The sequence below is a fragment of the Centroberyx affinis genome, unplaced genomic scaffold, assembly GCF_046629955.1.
Source record: "Centroberyx affinis isolate AG114_WGS23_722 - 3 ecotype Tasmania unplaced genomic scaffold, CSIRO-AGI_Caff_v1 ptg000963l_1, whole genome shotgun sequence".
Taxonomy (NCBI): domain Eukaryota; kingdom Metazoa; phylum Chordata; class Actinopteri; order Beryciformes; family Berycidae; genus Centroberyx; species Centroberyx affinis.
In genome coordinates this window covers 55358-74271 of record NW_027279535.1, presented here as the reverse complement: position 1 = coordinate 74271, position 18914 = coordinate 55358, and the positions used below count along the sequence as shown (strand labels likewise).

Sequence of the window (18914 nt, the reverse complement as noted above, 5' to 3'; positions counted from 1 at the left end):
AAATACACCCGTCTTATCAGCCTAAATCACCAGAGAAGAGTGTCCCATTCCCACTAATTGAGATCTATGTGCCCAAATGAAATGCTGGTGCTGGGTATGAAAACTTCTCCACCCACAGCAAGTGATGAATGAAAGCTTAAGAGTGAAATCCAATCTGTCTCCTAAACAGCAGTGAGTGAGCGCTCCGTCCAGAGAAAGCTGGACTCACCAGCGTTAGATCTTTTCCTCTCTCATCCCTTTGGCATCCTTTGGTATAAAGCATCACAGACCGGCCAAGTTGGTAAACATGAGCGTGCTGCGTGCAGTTTCCTGGCATCACGTTACACGATGTCTGGGTATTTAAGTTGAAATTTTTCCAACAGTTGCCTCTCGCTGCCAATTGGAGCCACCGGCGTGGGAAGTTGCCTAGTGCAGCTTTAAATCCACAACGCATGCAGATGAGGCGGCATCAATAAACAGAATCGCGCTGATAATTCCAGCAAAATGGAACCCATTGGAGTGAAGTCGGCAACGAAAACATTTGCCGGGGATGAAAAATGTGCCGGCAGCGGGCTGCAGACTGGAACTCCAGTCGATTGTTCTCCGTGCCACTGCATTCAAAACGCCTTGTAATGTTGTGCTGTGCAAAAATATGCCAGATTTACCACAGGTGTCCGAGGGAAACGACACAGAAAAGCATCGTTTCCTGGGCTTGCAGTCCTTCTATTGTGTTTGCGCTTAGCTGAGTCAGAGCTCCCGTAGCTGAGTTGTTATTTCATCCTTGACACAAATCAATGCGGATGCACACACAGACACACACAACACAGATACGTTTAGAAAGACTAGAAAAGGCTAACAACTGGTTATGCAACATGGGATTACAGTGTGGAACAACAGCATTTCTCTTCAACACCAGGCTAGACTGTCTAGACTGATTAGAATATCAAGACCATATTTTCTGTGGGTGAAAACAAAATGCTGAGGCTAGCTCATACTGTAATATCTGCTCCCCCCCCCATTACATTATGACCTGCATTAAGAATACCAGCGTGTGCCTTCAACCAGCAGTTCAGCATCCCATAGTTTAGACTTTAATAGATTGAAACATTCACTCATCCCACTGTTCAGCGACTATAGCAGTCTAGAGTTTGGTGCAATTGATAAAGGGATGAGTTTGGCTCCTATTTTCTTTTATATATATTATATTTTGCAACTGTTGTTGATTTGCTATATGTGTATTTTGTTACCTTTCGGGGGGTGAAAAGCAGCTGTTTGGGATGCAGGACAAAATCAAGACATATCTGAGACTCTCAGCCTTGAGTCTATTACACCACCTTGGGCTACAAGATCATGCAGGTTTTCTGATACAATCTATATACAATCAGGTTTTCTGATACAATCTATATACAATCAGGTTTTCTGATACAATCTATGTACAATCAGGTTTTCTGATACAATCTATATACAATCTATATAACTAGTTTGACATGATCAGAAGCTGCAGAGTAGCCCCCGACCATGGGCAGAGCTGTGGCTATTACATTTACATTTTTACATTTCAGCCGTTTAGCACACACCCTGATCCAAAGTGACTAATAATGTGTGGAACGATAGAGAAAGCTTAGATTTATGTATCACCTACATTAGGGGCAGCCAATAAAGAGCCCAAGAGGTAAAACAACAGTGCCAAAATGGCAGAAAAAGTAAAACATTTTTGCGTGATCCTGGAAAATTCTTGTATCATCAGCAAGGCAAATAGCCTGCTAAGCGAAAAAAGCGTTCAGTACAGAACCAAGAGCCAAGCAAAAGTATATTTATTTCTTTATTCTTGTCAAGATAAGAGCAAGATTCGGCAGAGGTTATGCTGCTGCTCTTGTCATTTAGCTTTTGGTAGGCTGCCTCAGCCGAGCACTAGGAGAGATAGAAATTTCAAGCTCTATTGCCCATAAATCTAAATTCATGGCTATCATACGAAATCAATAAAGCATTCCCATTATGTGTGCGAGTAAGGGCGAGTGTACGTGTCTGTGTGTGTGTTGCCCCGAGGGATTTCTAATTCAGGGACGCTCCACAAAAGGTACCTCTGTATAAAATATGGATACATACCTCTACAGTCTTTTATAAAGACTGTGGCAGAGAGGGTATAAAATATGTATAAGGGGACTTTCACACATGATTTCCGCATAGAAGCATGGAACTGGGATTTATGAGTGGTGGATATACTGTATGACGCTGCAAATCTCTGATAGATTTTGGCTGTATAAAGATCTCCCTCTGTGCCAGGCCCTGCCTAATAAAGACAGACTTCCCAACACTGGCTACATTCATTCATCATTCAGCAAGCCTCCGCTGTAAGACTCCCCATTAAAGATGAGGAGACACTGGATGAGGATTTTAAGTGAACGCAATTAGGGCTGCTGGAGAACAGTTACTAGGATTTTTCAAACCTCCAACGAGTTGCCCGCTGGTTATTGGGTTAAAGGTGTATTTGACTTTTGCTTGTCCTTCAAAAGCTCAGACTCAAGAAGGAGCGCCTTGGAGAAAAGGTGTGTAATTGGTTCCAAGGACTGCAGGCACCGCCGTGGGCTCATTACTCCGCTCCCCAGGCGCCGCCAAAAGATTTCTCGTTTTTTTTTTTTATAAAAGAGAGCAGGTACTCTCCCGACCTCGTGTATTTTATCCCCGTTTAGAGCGGCGGGGGCTACACAAGCGGAGGAATCGCATTGTATCAAAGCGTAGAAGGCGACACAGACGAAAATTAAAGCGGTGGGGAGGTTTCATTACAAAGTTTTGAGGTGCTCCTGACCCCCTGGACCGCATCTTAAACTCTCATCCCAGAACTTTCATCTATTAGGGATGACGAGTACTCCGAGAGAGGACAATACAATGGCGCACAAGTACAAAGGAACGAAGTATGGCCCGGAATGATAAATGGATGCTAAAGGCTACGGCTAAATGCGGCGCCGCTATTTCCAAACAATAACATCGCTATTCCCGAGCTGGCGATGAACTTTGAGCGCTCGAGTCAAATAGTCCGGCATCTGAAGCAAGCACAGGGTCAGATTCAAGCAGAATCCTAATGAGTGAGAGGGCAAGAGAGGGAGAGGGGGAGAGAGAGAGAGAGAGACAGAGAGGCCAGCTGCCCTGAAGGTGAGTCTCTCGCAGCTCCACGTCTGCTCCGCATCGTCTCAAACGGTGGCTCACATGGGAGGCATCCAAAAACAACACAAAAAAAAACACACTCCCCTGTCCGCAAGCTAATCAGCAAATGAACACGTATGGTGGCATTTCAGAAGAATTGGTGCTGAAGTGCTGCTGAATCCAGCCTTAGTGCAGAGGACTAGGAAATGGCTACGTTCTCGCTGTCCGCCGCTAACTTGCTTTTTTATGTTTGATATATAAACACAATACATGCTACAGTGTCAAGCCTTAATGTCAGTAATGCTGCTTTAAAAATTTTTTTAATCTGACATGTATGGAGTGTGCACAGTGGTGCAGCAGTAAATAAACAGGTGATGACCACTGGACAGTAATCATTGTAAGGTAAACAACCATTATGAACAAATTTCAATTCTATTTTCAGAAAAGCATTAATTTATCCTTTTTTTCCCTCTTAGAAAATCCTATCTTCATCTAACTTGCTTTAAACTACTTATTATGATGTATACTATGAATTGTGATGAATGACTTATGACTATTTATTAAAGACATATGTAAGCCTAAAAAGCTGAGTAAACTCTATTCTGCAAATAAAAAGGTGGGTCAGCTGAGTTTAGGTGGGTTCGCCCTCCACTACATCTCTGAATGTGCAACCCAAAATACTGTGTTGCAGAGACAAAATGTCACATTTACTTTTAATAAAAATCTGCCCTAAACAAAACTGAAATTCATTGTTATAACATTGAGTGTTCAATATTTGTGAACATAAACCACTTGCTCCTTGAACCACTTGAACTACAACTCATCTGCCATCAGCAGACTAAACTTGGAGCTGCTCCACTGACAAGGAACAGGCTGACATTTACAACATTTTATTAGCTTTTATACAGTAGTACTAGCAGCTCTGAAGCTGAAACTTATCTTTATAAAATCACCCTGTCCACATAGCTGGTCAGGCCCAGATAACTGTACATTGTGTATTGCACTGAGATTATCTTGGGTCTTTTGTTTCTGGCTTTAGAAACAAACTTGCTCATGTCTGAAATGAAGAGTGAACTTCCCAATGTCATACGAATAAAGCAAAACATAAGGAGTCAGTTTTATACTATTCAATCTATCCCTAAAGCTTTGTAGACGCCTGCTAAGATTTGTGAATATAGATATGATTAGTGAAGATTCAGATGTGTCATTGAACTGACAGCTTTGTCATTGACAAAGAACAAGCATCTGTCTGGAATTCTCGGATAGAGGTTATACAGAGTACAGATGAACTTTATTTCATAGTAGTAATATCACTTCTGATTGTAATTGTGGAACAGTGACACCTAATCCCACAACATGATTGATGTCACAAAAACAAATGGTCGAAAAAAGTCTAAAAAGCCTTCACAAATTACCTCCTCTATATTTTTGTGATACTGTAATGAATATGTAAAAGTAATTGATTTGAATTCTGAAATCAATATAAGACGTTTTGGAAGAGTATGTCAATTATGGGCTTTGGGCGGGTCCCCTGACTGGCGCTAACTGGATGTCATGACCATACCAAGGGAGCACAATTTTGTTTTAGTCTGCCGAAATTTTTACTCCTGCTTGTTCCAGTCTGCCTCAGCCTCACACAACAGTTGCTGTATAATATATGAGAAAGCTTTATTTGTTTTGCGGTTTTGTAGATTTCAACCAAAGCCCCGTTTCAAAACCGCAGCGGTGTGAAATAAAACTATAAAATATTTAGAAATATGCACTGGAGGACCACAAAAGGCATTATTGTCCAGACACATTAGGGGCCCTGGGGAGTCAGTTACCCCCCCTACCCCCACCCCACTACGACACCCCAAGTCGAAGGGCATTACCCACATTTAAAGGCTGAAAAAAAGCATGTCCTTAAAAGAACAAAATGGAAACTTGTTTTCATTTTACACTGCCACTTGTCTTAATATGATGTAGAAAAGATATGTCTATCAGAGTGATCTTGAGTCACATCATCTGTCTACTTGTAAAGCTTCTCAATAATGCAGGGTAGGTGTGGAGGTGTGTCTGGAGCGAGGCATTAAAATTTATTGCGGTCTAAAATAATAGCGCTCAGACAGTCTAGGAGAGGCTGTCCTATTACTGTCCTATTCTTCCAAGCAGAAGACTCACTAGCGGCAAAGGACAGCTGAAGAGAATATTGAGACCGCTGACCTCAGGCTGGCAAAATATCCTTTGTCAAGCTAGTCGCTAGGCAATTTCTTACACTTTGTGTCATTTAACATGGACAAGCTGCATCATTTTGCAAAATTGGGACCTGAATATCTTTCTGATATCAGTTCAAAACAGTTTCCACAGCTGTTTTAATGGGATTTTTTTACCGTGCCATAATATATGAAAGTGAAAGTGTAGTGCTTGTTTGGGTTGACTTGGCAACCTTCCTGCACGTCACCATCCATCAAATGCTTGGTTAATATTTCATAGCATTAATCATTATTTTTGTTGTTTTTTTTGCTTTGGTTGCCATTTTGTGCTCAAAGCCTTAGGCTAACAAAGCATCTGAATGTGCTTTTAACAGCCTGGAAGACGACATGTTTGATGAAATTTGATGAAAGTGCCATGCTGTGAGGTGAGGTGTCATGTTTGGTTTTGGGTTTTTTTCATTGTGCCACAATACCAATGACAACTCTTCTTCTCTTCCTATTTAGAAACTCTATTAACCCACGATAGCACACTATTATTTTATGAAACTGACACCTCTCAGGTCAGCATGTTATTTTGCTCTTAGTCTTTGAAGCTGACTTACTGGGAGCAGCCTGCTCCTGCTCTGTGGGCTCCTGCTCGGTCTTCTGAGGTGGACCCTTGATCTTGTAGAGCAGAGCGAGGAGACGACCTTTAATAGACATGTCCTGCTCCTCCTCCTCCTCCTCCACCGGGATTCCTGTAGGGGGAAACACATATCTGTTAGAACTATCTGTCGGTAGTTCAACATGTAATGTCAAAAGTACAAGTATTCAGAGAGTGAGCCAAAGCAAGTCTCATTTGCTATTGACTTATCCACAGTGCGAGATGGACTTTGCCTCAAGATGAATAAAAGATCAAAGCAGAAGTAAAACCATGTTAAAGGCGCTGTGTAGCATTTTTAAACATCGATATATCATTGTCAAATTAATTTTGATACCTTGGTATAATTACCATAAACAAATGAGACTATGGTTGAGATGATTCCTAGACTATCTCACACCAGTGCTATTGTTAGTACTCGAGTTTCCAAAATTAAATCCACAATTCTCACAAACCCCCATTCCTGTCGCAAAGAGGATGTTGCCACATTGCTCAAAGGTTTTCACTTTACTGAAGAGGATAAACATGTTGGAAACTTCACTCCTTCCACCATCTGCCATTGCCAGAATTTCTGAAAGCCTTAGCTCCATTTGCAATGGAAGTACAGCACCCAGTTCCTGTTTTGTGCCATAAAGCAATCTCCCTTTGAGTCATAAAGCAATACAGCAGGTAGGCAAACGTGATGTTGAAACTATGCAGTAAAAATAGTGGAACTGGTATTTAGTTATGTGTTGCAAAGTAAACTGTGAACCTACTTTTGACTGTATGCCTTTATGTAACTGTATCTTCACTGAACCCAATGCATAAAGTATAGGCATCAATGGGATGAAATGTAGCATGTACAGTACTGTATTCTATCTTCTATTCTATCTAGTGAGAGCATTAGGACTGTACCACAGTGCAGCCGCAGTTCTTCGTGGAAGGAATTGAGTTCATCCTGGATCTCCACAGGACAGGGACAGTCCTCCCCTGCACTGAAATTCAGCAGGATGTTGATCTACAGGAGAAGGGCAGAAAGAATAATGGAGGTTAGAAGGGGTGAGAGAAGAGAAATGAATAGTAAAACCAAAAAAGCAGAAAAAGGGACAGAGAAAGAAAGAAAGAATGACGGGAAAAGACGGAAGCAAACAACCAAACAAGTAAACAACCGCATGAAAGAATGAAGGAAAGAAAGATGCCAAAGGATGGGTGAACTGAGAGCGAGGGAGAAAGAGAGAGGGGACGGCGACATTGTTATTCTGAGTCACACTCAACAGCAGATTTACTTTCACAGCCTCCTGTGGTGGACAAAAAAACACATATAGGCTTTTCAGATAGCGTCTGTCTGATCGATGCAGACAGAAATAGTTTGAAGCATTTCACATCTAGTCCGGGGACAGATGAAAATTAAAAGGTTATAAAGTAATTCCTCATCATACACCGAAGAAATAACTTCTAATCATTCGGCATTTTGAAATAGCTGCACATATGCTGTGCCTGCTGTATATCCCTAGCTAACTATAAACAGACTAAATATAAATGAGACATTTCCTCGGGGCTAAGCGGATGGAGAGTCCAGTTCAGGCTATTCTGATATCTATTCCTGGCAAAGCTTCTTAATAAACCATGGGAGGAACTTGGATCTTCAAGAATCCTGCCTAGAGTATACACCTGCCACTGACCGCTGCATAATTTGTCAGAGATCAGAGTCTAGCTTTGGGCCTGTATTGATCTGCAGCTCATGCGGAGTACAATTAAACATGCGAGCGTTAAATCTTTTGCGGTCGGGCAGGCCAAAACGTCTTTGAGATGCTGCTGTGTGTGTGTGTGTGTGTGTATGCGGCCGCTCCACTCTGGCCACAAACAGAACGGAAAACGATCGGGGACCCTCAGGACCCCTCTCTGGCTCCGAGACACGCGGAGAGAGAAACGGACGTCAAACGGGGCCCGGCCGTTAGATACGAGGATCTGAGGACGCAATTATAACACGGCGAGCTGAAAAAAAAAACGTGGCGTGGGTGGAAGCACAACTGCAATGTGTGAATACGGTTTAGTCAGGGTTATGGGGGGGAGCTGCTGAGCTGTGTTCGCGGATCCGATACCCAACCTCAGGATCTCAAGCAATGCTCCGACTGTTTCTGTGCTATTCAGACAACGAGCAGGAAAACAAAACAGAGGCAGATGCTTTGGAGGGAAGCATAGAGGAACACAGCAAGGCCTGATCACATGGCGCAGGGAAACCCGAGTCTGACCTCTCGGGGCTAAAGGGGCAGATTAGTCCGACATCTGCTGTGAGGATGAGTAAGCCCTCGGAGGGGTATTTTGGTCCAGGGAGGTTCAGATACCAACAGGCATCTGCTGGTTTTGATTGAGGGTTTTCTAACAGCGTCAAACCGGTATTTTCGGATGTCTGGCTGGGTCGTGACTTTAATTTGAATCAAAAGATTTTGCAACACCCATTTAACGCTTTTATACTCGCGGCGTACTTGAAGGCCAACCTGTAAATCAGCGGATTGCTGCGTTCCCCTCGGCCCTTCACAGCGCGTACTTGTAAACTTACTTGAACATAAAAAAGTGCTGAGGATAAATTTCCCCTTTGGGAGCAATAGCATTTTTCTAATCTTAAATGCCAGCTGTTTGGGTCTCACTGTACAGTCGGCTTTCTCCAAGTTCAATTTAGCCTCACATATGGCCAGATTTTCCCTTTGGGTATAATAATAGCTGGAAAGAAGGTCAAAGAACAAGCAAAAACGAAGAGCTGAAAAATCCTGTGTGGAAGTCAAGGTCATTGATTTGTTTTTGCCCCATGGCTCCGGTGTAAATTCTGGGTTCTGGCTCGTTTCGATTCAACGTTCTATACCTCAAACATCTCCAACGCGATGTAAACAATTGGCTACCGTTCGTACCTGCTCCTGCGGAGGCGAGCGGAACTCTTTGGTCTTCTTGGCGGTGACGGCGGCGGACATGTTGAGGGCCTGCATCAGCTCGTTGTAGCGGAACTTCTGGTTGTACTGCAGCTTGGACACGAAGCTGTCGGAGAAGGAGACGATGGCCTCGATGCGCTGCTTCAGCTCGCAGTCGCAGAAGTAGTGCAGGAGCTCACACATCTGAAAAGGATAGAGGGATTTTTTTTTTTGTAAGATTGACATATTTATGAGCTTTGTACGTTTCGTGACCCTAAGATACATGAAGGAATCAGTCTAGAATTTGCTCTCTCTCTCTCTCTCTCTGTTGGATGTGGCTTTTGCCTAATTCCGATCATATTCATCATCAACTGATTTGAAGCTATTTGAGTGACTAGTTCAAACAGACACACATCAGACACAACTGCTGCTTCTCAGGGATTATCTGCCCACTCAAATGTAGCCAACGTTCTTTCCCATCATGCACGGAAAGTTGTGTTTATTAAACTTTAATGTTGATATCGTTGTAGAGTTTTCACTGATAGCAACATTAGTATTCTCCCACTGCACAATTTGCACCCGAGCGATAACTTCTAACAGCGAGAAGATAATCACGAAAGATCTTAAAATCTGAAATGCAGACAAATTAGCAATTACTGTACCAAATCAGAGGAAGGCAAACAAGATGGGGAAAATTAAAATTTAATTAAAAGCTGGCAGATAAACCGATGGATTTCGTTTTTAAAAAGTACCGCTCTCTCCTCACCTGGCGCTTGACGGGCTCGGGCAGCGACTTCTCCAGCAGACCCTTCATGGGCGGCTTGCCGTCCTTCGTCTCCTCCTCCCCGGCCTCCACGGCCTTCTCCTCGTTGCTGCTCACCTCCTCCTTCTCCCCGACCGCCGCCGCCGCCGCCGCCTCCTCCCCCTTCCCATCCCCCGCCTCCTCCGCCTCGCCGAACACGTTGGGGTCGATGAGCAGCAGGATCAGCCGCACCTCCTCGCTCGTCAGCACGCCCATGATCAGCAGGGTGCCGATCAGCTTGAGGATGGGCACGAACTGGTACTGCACGCTGCCGCCCACCGGGTCGCGGATGTGGACGCCGCCGCCCTGCACCGCCTCGGTGAGCATGCTGATGGCCTTCTCCTTCAGCACGCCCAGCGGGATCTGGGGGCTGTAGAGGTACTGGTGGCGCCGGGTGCTGAGGATGCCCACGGGGGAGAAGTTGACGCGGGGCTTGAGCGAGGTGCTCAGGCCCACGCCGGGCAGCGAGTGCCGCTTGGACTCGTCGGGGAAGAGCTTGATGGAGCGCGTCTCGTCCGTCACGGGGATGATGAACTCGTTGTTCATCATGAGGCGCGCCTCCTTCGCCGTCTCCAGGTGGATGCTGGGAAGAATCGATTCGGTCATCACTTAACCGCTGGTGGCGTCCTCATTACACTCATTACTACACTCATCAGGAAAATAACCAGCATTCTAGGTTCTCACTGCAGTCTCAAAACGTCATTCCCTGGATGCTCTTTCTTCTTTTCTCTTTGTGAAAGTTGTGTTTATTAAATTTTTAATACGGACAGGATTGTAGAGTTTCATTTGTTGTCACTGATAGCAGCATTTATTATTCTCCCACTAGACTTTCCATTCTATTCAAAATCTTAGATAGAGACAAATGAGCCAATTTAGCAAATCGCAGGAAGGCGAACATGATAGGTAAAACTGGAGAAAATAACATTTACAGTATTCTAGGTCATAACAGTGCTCTTTAAAGCACAACAACACTCTATCCTCATCTCAACTACATGCCAAAGACATCTGTATGGTTGCACGTATAACTGATCTTTTTATATAGTGTTACATTACAAGATATCGATTGAAAGCGCAGCCAACGCACCTGATGAGGACGTTGTAGAAGCCCTCTCTCAGCATGCCAGAGAGGTATTGGTTGTCGATGGTGTAGAGGAGCTGTGATTGGTCCATGTGGCTGCAGAGGGCGTGGGCCACGCGGGTGTTTCCCAGCGCGCAGAGGGCGCAGTAGAGCTTCAGCGTGTGGTAGTGGAACTTCCTCAGGTCTTCGTGCTCCGACAGCTCCAGGATGTCCATACACCTGGAGGAAAGGTAAGGATAGAGAGGGAGGAATGGAGGAGGGAGGGATTGAAACGGGCAATTCTGAGGTGTGTGAAGGTGTTTATTGCTGCATTCACACTGTAGCGGTTTGCGGTATATGGCAAACTGGATGCTCAGTGTTTTCCCAATGGTAAACTGGAGCAAAGTCACAGTAGCTGTGCATTCTGACAGAATTGCTGATGACAAACGTTGAATTTTCACAACTTCCATCTTCTACTTTGGCAGTGAAGACAGTCTGGATGCTGCAAAATGGATGTAGCTACATACATTTTTGTGCCTGCTCTTCTTGTCTCCCTGTTCATCAAAGATAAAGTAGTGAATGAAAAGTAGTGTGTTCTTCTTCCAAGAGAAAAAGTTGGCTATTCCAACTTCCTGCTTAGCTTCCTATTCATTTCCAGAAGTAATCTGATTTATTTATGTCTGCAAAATATAACGTCTTAGATTTTTTGAAATAAAAATTTGCTACATGTAGTATTTTCACATCAATAAATCATTACCATATTACGATTAAAACATTAGTATAATTATCATTATCAACAAATGTGACCATCACTGAGAAGATTGTCAGCCTCTACACTGCATTTTACATTGTGTGCCACCAGGTCAGACTTAGTGGGAAATCTGCTGGATTGCCCTCTTTGCAATGGGAAGAAAAGGGGATTATGGGAAATGTGGTCTTGATTTTGAGAAAAACTACCACTAACAATACCACTGGTGTGACACAGAGGCTACCAATCATCTTGACCATGGTCTCATTTGTTTATGATAATTATAAAAAGGTACCAAAATTAATTTAATAGTAATATATTGATGTTTAAAAACACGCTGCTGCACACCTGTTCTCCTCAGGTATGTGTACGGCCATCATCTGCAGCGGCTCCAGACACTGCACCACCCAGCCGTGCCTCTCGCTGACCCGGGCCGCCTCCACGGTGAGGAAGGTGTTGGGCATGCGGCTCCACAGCACCGCCACGATGGTCTGGATGTCCAGCCGCGGCGGGCACTGCGGCACCGGGTTCCGGTGCTCGCTCTTAAACATGGCCGACGAGAGCGGCATGGCGTCCTGGGGCGCAGAGGGGGAAAACAAGCAAAAAAAAAAGTCATATTTAGTGGAGGTAAGATCATTTGTTTGTGTTTATCCCACTTAGTACAAGAGTTAAAGCATGGACAGGTGCTTTAAATCAGTGGTTCTCAAAGCGGGGTTCAGGGACCTCCACCCCCGCTACTATTTCATTCACTAGAGTTATCCCAGTTAGAGTACGCCCAGAGGAAAGCAATATCCTAAATAAGATCTCCTCTTCCTCTCGTTTACTTCTCCTTAAAATCAGTGAATTTCTCATACTTCTGAAATGCTGCTCCTGAGAAACAAGCAAGATTGTCCCACTCTGGAATATCTTTGCTCTTTCACTTTGTTTCTCGCATGTCTTAATGTACACTCATTCTCTTCTCTAATGGGACAGTAAGGAGAAATGTGTCAGAAATCTATCAGCAGTTGGTGAGTGTAGCCATCTACACATACAATATCATGCTTTGTTTATTTGTCTCAAGAATTTTTGTTTACAATTAATGCAGATGTATATTCTCATGAATCTCTGTATTGCTCCTAAGGGGGGATTTAGGAGAAAGAATTCAGATATCACTGATCCTAAATTAATACAATACTGATGTGCTTTATTTCTCTAGAGACAAAGGAAAGGTGATGTTAAGCAACAGATCTTTCCTATGGATGTATAAGAATGACCATTCAAATCATAGGTTCATCCCCATCACTATTATTTCCCCATATACAGTGCAGACCATATGGGGGGACAAAATCTTAACAAATTGACGAATGTTTGTCTATATCGGGGTTCATGACATGAAAAAGGAGAAGCCCTGCTTTAAATGATTCCACACATCGTGATGATTTATTAATTTACTAAATGAATTACTGTAGGTCTGTGAAGCGTATGGCTAGTTAATGAGGACAAAATACTGAAACATTTTGAATATGCTCAGGCAATATCAACACCCACTATAACCCACCCTTCCATGTACAAGTGCTGAGAAACGTTAGATTTGGAAAAAAGGACAAACCTTGATCTTGACAAACTCAAACTGGAAGAGGTTTGCGCTGGTGGGGCGCACAAACACAGCCGGGAACAGCTTGGTATTGGGCTCCACCTAAACACACAGACACAAAGCTCAGTCACCCACATGTATCGACTGTACCCGCCCGCCAACAGTCAGTAAATCTATGTCCATGGTAAACAAGAACATTTTGAAATCCACCGAAAAGGAAACAAAAGTGCAGCGAGATGAATAGAAAGTGACATCCTGTCCCGTGGTAAATACCAAAACCCTTAGATGGGATTCAATATTGCTGATAATTGTGTGTCGCTCTTTTCATTTTCATGCAGCTCTGATACTCAGACCTGTGCTTGTCTTTGAGAGAAAGGGTCTCAGCGTGTGGCAATTACACAAATGTCAGACGGCATTTAACCTCCAAGTCTATGAACTAGCCGGTGTTTTAAATGCCAATCCGATGCCTATCAGGCGGTGTATCGATGGCAGCCATCAGAGAGCCACAGACATGCAGAGAGAGAGGGAGGGAGAGAGAGAGAGAGAGACACGGGGGGCCAGATGTCTGATGCGGTGGCAGGGAAAGAGGCTTTTCATCACGGTAAAAGCCTCTTGGTTCCCTCAGAGGGGCTACCCCCTTTTTAAAATGCAAATAGGCAGGGAGAGAGAGAAAGAGGAGAGCGGGAAGGGGAGAGAGAGAGAGAGAGAGTTAGGTGATTGAGGCTTCACTCTCACGGCATCATTTCAATGTCTAGTCAGGTATTCAATATTATGTGACGAAAATCTGAGATCAGCGAGGCGAGAAGTGGATTACTGAGCGGCTGTCTGTCTTTGTTATGAGTGTGGGTTGAAAACAGATGAGGATTCCGCTGTAAAATTTTCTAAGTGCCTTTCTCTAGGTCTAATTACTTTACTGGGTTGATGCAGTGCAAATTTGTTGAGGTTACCTGGAGAGAGGATAGATTAAACTCCTATGAGTGAGTGCTGGCAATACAAATACGTCTATCTCAGTGCCATCATTACTAAGATTTATACAAATATATATATGGGTGGTGCTCCATCACTTAATGTAATAATTAATGATGCTGTGATATGTGATCTAACTACCATATATCACCACTTGATAAGTTGTTTATTAGGGCGGATGCTATTTAGTGGTGTGTGTGCTTCAGTCCTTCATGCTCAATAACAAATTGCTGTTCATATCAGATTTTTTTGGACGAGTGTTCATATCTATTCTAGGATGTAACCCAATATTAACAATGGTTGCTTCCCTTAAATTAGCCTGCTGGCTTGTTAGCTGGCTAACAAACCCAACTGACCTATCAAACTACAACAGTTATCTTCTGTCATCAAATAAAAAAAATCAAAAAATTCAACTCGATGCAGCTTTTTGCTGTTCGCATCGTTTAGAAAACATCAGATCTGTCGCCTGTGAAGAAAATAAATCTTAATTGGGACACTTTCACCTGCAATGTGAACGCACCCCAGTGGAAACCCAGGCTGTACATGCTTCTTTCCACCCCATTTGGTGGTGAGATGTGTACTATGTATAGGCAGCACCTGTCAGGCAGTGGACAGCTCCTAACAATGTGCCTCCTCTAATGATACTGGAGTTGATATTGAATTGTGACCAGGGGTAATAGTGCACTATTTTTAGTATTTCTGTGTCCTTTCCTCGTTATAAGACCAGCAAGCCAGTCTGGTTACAAGTTTGCTTCTTATGGTTTCGTGTGCTATTTTTTTAAAAGTACCTCTATGGCGTCTCTGGTTTAGAGAGAATACTGCAGAGAATTAGATTTACCACAGGAGAGAGAGACAATGGCACATACTGCAGTTTATAAGCCTCAGCCCACAGAGCCCCACTAGTGTGTGTTGTTATTATTATTTACCTGGTACACGGTGGGCAGCTCCTTGCCGTTGGCGGTGAAGGAAACGAGGCCAGTGGCCAGGTCGATCAGACAGCCGATCTCCAGGTCAGAGCTGGAGCGGCCGGAGGAGGACGAGCCAGCCGCATCCGCTCCACACACCATGTAGCAGTTACTCCTCTGGACACTGCAACACAACAAAACACAAAATAAGAGTATATCTTATCTTATCTTGAAACAAGCAGGAAATCAGCTTGAATGATGATGGACAACAAAGCGGAAAGTAGACTACAACAGTTTCTATGCATACAAAATTAACAAATGTAAACATGAGGAAGCACAATACGACAAAGATGAATAAAAAAAATCAAAGATCTTGAACCAAACTTAAGTTTGATCTCTGTTCTTTTATGATGCACCACATTTATTGATCTGCGTTGACTTGTGGCTCTTGCCTCATTAAAATTCACTCTGTTACACAGAAGCTCTCTCTTCCCCCCCCTTTACTCCTCTGAATACTGAAGGAGGATGAAAGGAGGATGATAAAAGACGAGTCAGTATGTGTGCGGTGCCTCAGACTAGAATTAAGTGGTTTCGTTCCAAAACTCTGCAAATCAATTTCAGGGGAAAGTGTTGCATTTTTCAGAAGTGTTCAGAGGTACAGACGATTGTATTTTTGATATAAGTCTTAAAATCAATAATAGTTTTGCCATCAAGCCAGTAATAACTTTGTAAACATGAGGTATATTAATGTAACTTGTTGTGGTGTAGAAGCAGCTGAAAACCATCTAATGCAAAATTCCCTGATGTTCCCTGACTGAGAGACCCAGAAAATGTCTCCAAAATCTCTCAAAATCGTATGAGATCGAAAAAATAGACAAAGTAAGGTGCTTGCCTCTCGTGGACCCGGCCCCTCTCATCTCCCAGGGTGACGGTGACGGTTCGCGTCTTGCTGAGGCTGAAGTTCTTGCTATGGAAATGATAGTCGGGGGTGACCCAGCCCACCCACACCGACGCCGGGTCCTGTCCCGCAAACACTCTCACCGAGTGGTAGTACTGCCATGATAGACAGAATCCAAAAAACAGAGTGTAATAATCATCATATCATGTCAAGATTTTCCAGATTTCATTTGTATCTTTGAAAATTTTAAGTTTACTTACAGTCGTGATGCTTCCATAGTCGACACTTCCATCTTCCTTTGGAGGGTGGCTGCAGAGACAAAAATACGGCCGCGGGTTTTAAGAACAACACAGCACTCTTGACAACTGCATTTATTCCTCTTTCCTTTGCCAGACAGGGCAATAAAGAACAAATTGAGACAGAATGGTCAAATTGATCATTGTGACATTCCTACAAGAGCAGTCAACGTGCAAGAAATCAATTCCGATGCTGTGCGGCCGTGAAGACGGCAGGGAAGACGGCCTAACCTGAGCTTGTGCGACTCGTCCAGCAGCATGTCGGTGGAGTGGAACTCCACGGGCATGCTCAGCCTACAGTAGACCATGTCGCTGTTGCTGTTCTGGGTGCCGAACGTCTTGTGGGTGACCTTGAGGCAGGGCGGGCTGTCGACCGTCCCGTCGATCCTCGTCACCTGAGGAGTCACGGCCGGGTTGCCGAGAGCCGAGCACAAGAGCGAATCAATACCGAGAACGCTGTGTCCATCAACACCAAGAACATTCACATTAGCTATGTTTACAGTAAGCTGGCGTTTGGCCATACTCCAGTTAAGGTCTTATTCAGGTTATGCTGTACATGCAGCTTTGATACCCAGCGACTGAGTATCCCTATCGCCATGAATAAACCAGTTAACAAAATATTCCTGTCTACCTGTGGGTTCTCGCCCACAGACAGAATGGACCGCCAGCAAAAACGTATGAAAAAGTTGCATCGCCCTTTTCAACTGGGCAGTGGCTTACTGCCAATACACAGGAAATAAATGATGATCCCATTAGTAACAGTAATAATAAGCAGTGCTTGCTGCCATGTTTTTCTAAAGATGTTTACATGCAACAGTAGCCTGTATTATATAGGAGTAAGCCAGGCTTCTCATAATCAGAGTATGATCTTAACTGGATTATTCTAAAAGATTTATGACATTTACATGCATCGACCCAAAACCAGGTTAGTGCATGTAAACGTAGCCATTGTCACATTTTCAACAGTGATTGCTTTGAGAAAATCTAAAATGTACACTGGACTCCAAGGTGTCCATCCATGTTTTCTGTTTTGAATGTGAACTACATTTAAACAAATTTTTATCCAACCATTCCATTTTTTTGTCCTACACCAAAACCACACAGGACAATGTTATGCATGACGTTTGCATCTTGGCCGTCTTTACCTCGATGTGGGTGTGGTCCTTGGGGACGATGACAAAGGTGGGCAGGCGCTTGCTGAACCACATGGTGACGTTGCGGTTCATGTTGACGGCGAAGGGCTCGAAGCCTTCCTGGAGGCCGCACATGGTGTAGTACTTGAAAGTGCTGGCGTCCTTGCCCAGGTTCATGCGGCCTATCTGGGACAGGCCCAGGCTGCACACAGGGATGAAGCCTGGAGGGGGGCGGGTAAGGGGGTGACGGCGGGGTTCAGAGTTAAAGGGAAAGGACGGAAAATAGTGTGTATGTGTGTGTGTGTTTACTAGGGTTAGACTGATATAACAGGCCGGTATTGTACTTTTATTAAAATATTTGATGCAACTGATTTTCTTCGCACATTTAATTCACTCATTTCACTGCTGAACTGTTTTTTTTTTGTTTCAAATGAATTCTTCATTTAAAAGTCTAATGTACCCCAGAGTTTCCCCACCACTGAAGGTGCGGTGGGTCAGCCAGCGCTGTTAGCTCTAAAAGAATTTCACTAGTCTGGGTTTCAGTGGAGAGTTTTAATGTCCCATGATGGTCTAAATGCTGCTTCAGAGGCTTTTTTCCACCCTGGCAAGAAAAAAATTTGGGAGGGGAACACACTAAATACTGAAACCCATATTAGCCAACGGCTGTGTGTACTGCTGTGTGTGACAGTGCATTTGCGTGTGTGTGTATATATGAGCTTCAGCCTGTACCGCATAATCCCCTGATCAAACATCATCTATAACGCCACGATGAATTTGCATCACGTAACTTTCTCCTTATGTGGCATTCCTGCCCTGTCTGGTCCTGACGAATAGGTTCATTTACAGTGTAATTCCCAGATGCCACGACGGAGCGCATTTAATTGCAGGATCGTTAGCGTTTGGCTGTTTACTTTGTCTTTTTTTGCTGCGTAACTAGCTGACAAACAAACCCCGCACATACCTCTGGAGACCATGTGGAGGGGGGGGACACAACACATGCAGAATAAATGAATAAGTTAACAGCAAAGTTCAGCGGAGTATGGAGCCCTCACCGTCCTCGGTCTCGAAGTCGGCGAAGCAGAGCTCGGAGCCCTTGTTGGTGATCAGCAGCTCCCCGTTCAGGGTGAAGATCATGGATTTGTCCTCCATGTTGATCATGCAGCCCACCACGTCGCCCTTGTTCCACGACCGGCCGAAGTAGCGGCTGCCCGCGTGCAAACGCCGACCCTGACAACAAACCCCCAAAAAAAACAACAGAATATTATGATCGTATTGAAGTTTGCATAATGAAAAACGCTCGTACAAGCTGACAATATATCAGAATAGTAAGAAGAAATCTTGTATAAGTGGATAGATAATGATGCATATTTGCAAATGTGTTTTTGCACAGCAGATTTTTACTTTATTTACTGTATTACCTTTATTTATTTACCTGCTATCTATATCCTACTTTCAGTTTTTCGTGTTCTCTATCTAATCCTAGTTGTTATTTGTTGATTTTTGACTGCTGCTGCAACAATGCAAAGATTAAAGATTAATCTCATCTCGTCTCTCACCTCTCTATTGATTCTTACGTCTTATATTCTTCTGATTTTAATAAAATTATGCAGTGAATCAAAATTTTTGTAATTCAAAACTCTGTCTTGTGCCTTCTGGCAGCTGAAAAGAGAACAAAATAAAAAAAAATTCCAAGGCTCCTCAC

At 43.7% G+C, this 18914-nt stretch overlaps 1 protein-coding gene across 1 annotated transcript in view; it reads right to left on the bottom strand.

The window, feature by feature from the left end:
* LOC139646218 (ryanodine receptor 3-like) overlaps positions 1-18914 on the bottom strand; it is a gene marked incomplete at its 5' end in the record, with an annotated part of 105574 nt that overhangs the window by 50013 nt on the left and 36647 nt on the right. Inside the window, 13 exons of the mRNA XM_071522163.1 lie at positions 5915-6049; positions 6847-6949; positions 8838-9038; positions 9601-10219; positions 10721-10933; positions 11790-12016; positions 13030-13116; positions 14907-15069; positions 15778-15938; positions 16044-16092; positions 16311-16474; positions 17225-17433; positions 18265-18439. Of these exons, the coding sequence (XP_071378264.1) occupies positions 5915-6049; positions 6847-6949; positions 8838-9038; positions 9601-10219; positions 10721-10933; positions 11790-12016; positions 13030-13116; positions 14907-15069; positions 15778-15938; positions 16044-16092; positions 16311-16474; positions 17225-17433; positions 18265-18439 (2506 nt within the window). The remainder of the gene's footprint in view (positions 1-5914; positions 6050-6846; positions 6950-8837; positions 9039-9600; positions 10220-10720; positions 10934-11789; positions 12017-13029; positions 13117-14906; positions 15070-15777; positions 15939-16043; positions 16093-16310; positions 16475-17224; positions 17434-18264; positions 18440-18914) is intronic.